Here is a 4,595-nt window from a genome sequence, read left to right on the forward strand (position 1 = left end):
TGTTCTGTCCGTCATTGATTAACAGCATTAGTTTCTCCAGCTGTCGTTTGTTCTGCATGTCGTCTTATGTGTGTTTGTTTTTATTTTTGCATGGTTTTCAGAAGCACAGGAGAGGTGTTCACTTTAAACAGTGACCGTAAGTGTTTCACAGATCTGACCCTTCCTGCAGCAAACCCTCTCTAGCGTCTCCTCTGCCCCTTTAGAAGATCTATAATGACTCTGAACAGGACACTGAGAGGCTGAAGATGAATTATAGAATCAATACACATGCTTTAAAGGGCTCGTTTACACGTCCTCATTTAGTCAGCCTCCTCTTTTTCCAAACCTGTATGACTGACTTTCTTCTGTGGAACACAAAAGGAGAAGTTTAACAGCTCAGAAAAACAAAACACTAAAAAATTACTTTAATGTTTTAGAGATCCAGTATTTTTGAATCTAGAATGTTTGCAGTGAGAAAACCCCGCAAATTATTCCAAATCTCATTTTCACATAATACTTTTACATTAAAGTGATACTTCACCCCCCTAATAATGTCTTTTGTTGTTTTGTTTTTGTCAAGGTTAGGGACCAGTGCTATTTTAGTGTTATTTATATTATTTTATATTATATTATTAATATTTTGGATTACATAATAACCCTGGTTTGGACACCAACATTCTTCAAAATATCATCTTTTGTGTTCTACAGAAAAAAAAATCAGGTTTGTACATGAGGGTGAGCAAATTATAACAAATTATAAATTAATTTTAAAATTTAAAATTTAAAAAAAAAAAATTTTTTTTTTTTTTGGTGAACTAGCCCTTTAAAATCATAGTGAGATATATGCCTCCATGAGTTTGATTTGTCATTTAAGCTGAAGCATTTTTAAGATCATGACAAAGTCAGGTGTCTGTCAGATTTGTGACTGGTATCTCCATCTTACTTAATTTTAATCTTTTTATTTTATTTTAATTGTATTTTATACAACTCTTATGTAATTGGTTGAAAGTTAACTCTCTCTCAGCTCTCTTAAGGGCTTGTTTATTTATTTATTTTTTTCTGGTAAGGTTTTACAATTTTTATCATATGTAGATTTAAACACATTGTGTAGTTTTCTTTTTTTTTTTTTACTCTTATGTAATTGGTAGAAAGTTAACTCTATCTCAGCTTTCTTAAGGACTTTCTTAAATAAGAACTTACCAGAAACAGTTTTAGAATTTTTATCATATGTGCATTTAAACAGCTTGTGTAATTGTAATCCTTTTATTTTATTTTTATTTATTTATTATTTTTATTATTATTATTATTATTATTATTTTATTTTTAATTTTTTTTATGACGTGACATGGCATTAAAATCTCAACTACTTGCCCACCTTCACTTTTCGTCTGTTTTTCTCCCAGGTGAGCCAGACAGAATCGTCTGAGCATCTTGATCCCGTGAGCTCCTCTCAACTAGACCTGAATCCACCAGCTCAGCCAGAACCGAACCCTGAGCCGGACTCTGAGCAGAAACCGACCCTGAGCTCATCTCTGCCCGCGACCCCTCCGTTCCCCGCCGCCTCCCTGCCTGAGAAAAAGAAGAAAGGCTTCTTCTCCAAGGGCAGGAAGCTCTTCAGAAAGCTGGGCTCCAGCAAGAAGGAGTAGCTGTGAGCCTAAAGATCTGCAGATTGCACTTTCTCTCGTATGTCGTGTCAGTTTGAGTGTGTCCGTCCAATAGGAGAATCTTTCTCATTCTCAGATTTTTGCCATAATGACGCAGATATACCAGCGCTTTCGTGTGTCGGACTGTTTCTTCTTTTCAAAAAAGCTTTTCAAAAATAATCGCAATACTTGTGCAAATATGGAAATGGGTTTGAACCCATTAAAGCTGTGACTAGAGCTCATGCCTGTTGAAAAGCTATAAAACTACTCATTTAAAGAGTAAAAAGATAGCGAAATATTCTAAATAAACTCTTAACTTCAATATAACAGCATTTAGACATGAACTAACCATCTGCTAGTGTTCACAAACATCAGCCACTGAAAGGCAAAGCACACTTAGAGGAAATATCTTGACGTGATATTTATTCCAGGAATTCTGGAAAAATAAAGCGAAGGTTGACGACAAAATAATTTTTTGTCGCTACAAAAATATTTTGCACTACAAGTCGGGTCCAAGACTGCAGAACTGTCCCTGTTTTGTGTTGCTGGTGTTATCCGGTTAAAGCTAGAGTAATACAAACCAGTTAGTTAAACCAGTACAGACTGAACTGAACTCAAGTCTTTACATATTAATTCATTCATTTTTACTGGAGAAAATCTGAATGATCACCGACTGGCCAAAACCTTTTCATATCCATATCACAATATTTTCCACAGTTTCAGATTATTTCATTGTTGTTGTATTCTACTGAAAATAGTTTTTTATTATATTCTACACACTACTGTGTGGAAGCCCGTTTCCGCCACTGAATAAAAAATAAAATAAAGGTAATTGACACTTTTTATCTCACGATTCAGATTTTTTTCTCACGATTGCGAGTTTACATCTCACAGTTCTGACTTTTTATTCTCCGAATTGCAAGATATAATCGACAAGATATTAAAAAGATATAAGTCAGAATTAGGGCTGTGCGATTAATCGAAATCGTCATAAAATCGCGATTTGAGCTTGTGCGATTTCTAAATCGCTTTATAGCACGATTTTCCGCGCCCCCGACCTCCCGCAGTATGCTATTCGAACCACTGAGGCAACGCCACAAAGCTCTATGACCAATGCATGGCAAAAATAAAAATCCCTGGACACAGGGTTTTTTATATTTTTTCCTGCCATATGTCTATTCTAGAGACATTTTGTTACACCTTTACTTAGTAATTATTTTGCCTTATGTCTGTTCTAGAGACATGTTACAGCTTTTTGATAAAGCTCTAATTGGTTTTATTTTGGAAATATGTTTCAAATTCACACTGAATGCATTTATGACTCGACCTCCCGCAGTATGCTATTCGAACCAATCAGAATGCAGCGCGCCTAAATGGAGCACGAGAACAGAACAGACCGGGCGGGCATACAAACGTAACGCCAGGTTCACACACTCCGTCTGTGGTGTGTATTTTGTCCGCGCCCATGTTAACGGATCAGAGCGTTCACACTGCATGCGATTCAGTCATGTCTGCAGAGTCTATTTCTGCTGTGCTGCCTGCGCTGAATTAAAGTGACAGCGCATTATTCGCGATAAAAATTAACATGGATTGACACGGAAATTTAGTAATTACACCATAAATGCATATAATTAAAGTCTACTGTTTCACAGTCAACACATGGCTTTTTGGCTAGATTCAGAATTGCGGGATATAAATTTGCAATTGTGAGAAATTCCTGCTTTTTTCATAATTCTGACTTTTTTCTCGTAATTGCACGTTTATATCTCGCAATTCTGACTTTTTTATGGATATAAAGTCCAATTCTGAGGGAAAAAATAAGACTATTACATTTGTGAGTTTATATCTCAAAACTCAGAGTTGCAACTTTATATCACACAATTCTGACTTCATTTCTCAGAATTGCGTTATATAAAGTTTGAATTACAAATTTATATCACACAATTCTGAGAAAAAAGGTCAGAATTGTGAGATTAAAAGCCGCAATTACCTTTTTTATTTTTCATTCAGTAGCAGAAACATGCTTCCATACTTCTGTGCTCATTTCGGCAATCCATTACATTTTCATGAATTTTTTTAATTGAATATTATGCTTGCATTTGCACAAAAACAAAAAAAAACAACAATACATATTTTTATTATCAGTTTCATCTTTATAATTTGTTATTTGCATGCTAAAACAGCATTTCAAACCAGAAAATGTTGATATTTCTCTGTAAACGTAATATTGTGCATCTGATGCTGCACTGAAGCTTTTATTGTTCGTAATGAACTCTTTGTATTTTAGTTTCAGCTTCGCCTTTTCGGCATGGAACTCACTTTACAATAGCGACAATGATAATTCACTCATTTATAATGTGGGATAAAGGAACGAAACGTTGAAAGTTGGCTTCTTTCTGCATGAGCTCTGTCTTAACTCTTCTTGCTTAGCTCCTAATCTCTTTTCCTCCGTTTTAGGAGCGTTGTAATAAAGACACAGCATGTGAGCGTAACACCACACACCCTTCAACTTTACACTGCTATGTAATGCGAGCGAAATGCGTTTGTTGCGTTGGTTCTTGTGGTCTCACAGGGCTCACGTGAAATCATTTCTCAGGTCGAACCGCTCATCAGTTTCGCGTCTTAAGTCAGCTCTTGCTCTTCTCAGGCGAGACTGTCCAAACCACACAATCTTGCCAAACCTTGAGGTGCTGTGCACATCACTACAGCGACCAATCACAGAACGCCAGGCGTTTGGAGGGGCGGAGCTAGAGCCCAAATGTCCTCACAAACAGGAAGTAGGTGAAAGTTTCAACCGTTTCTCGAACAGAATATACAAAGAAAGTTGTGTTTTAGCATTATTGCAGACTGCATATGTCATCAAACAAGCATCCTTGATCATTTCATGGGTAGTGATGCACTGTACAGCCCCTAGTATCAACTAGTCAGGTGATTTTCCCCTCGCTGCACTATATAATCCAGACGCTTGCTGTG

General features: G+C 36.4%; 1 protein-coding gene across 1 annotated transcript in view; it reads left to right on the top strand.

The window, feature by feature from the left end:
* The window catches only part of LOC107734346 (peripheral-type benzodiazepine receptor-associated protein 1-like), a 64,810-nt gene extending 62,387 nt beyond the window's left edge, over window positions 1-2,423 (top strand). The window contains exon 32 of the mRNA XM_016546280.1: window positions 1,383-2,423. Within this exon, the coding sequence (XP_016401766.1) occupies window positions 1,383-1,625 (243 nt within the window). The 3' untranslated portion in view covers window positions 1,626-2,423. The remainder of the gene's footprint in view (window positions 1-1,382) is intronic.
* Window positions 2,424-4,595: the final 2,172 nt, after the last annotated feature.

The sequence above is a fragment of the Sinocyclocheilus rhinocerous genome, unplaced genomic scaffold (genome assembly GCF_001515625.1).
Source record: "Sinocyclocheilus rhinocerous isolate Xijiao unplaced genomic scaffold, SAMN03320098_v1.1 scaffold370, whole genome shotgun sequence".
NCBI classification, from domain to species: domain Eukaryota; kingdom Metazoa; phylum Chordata; class Actinopteri; order Cypriniformes; family Cyprinidae; genus Sinocyclocheilus; species Sinocyclocheilus rhinocerous.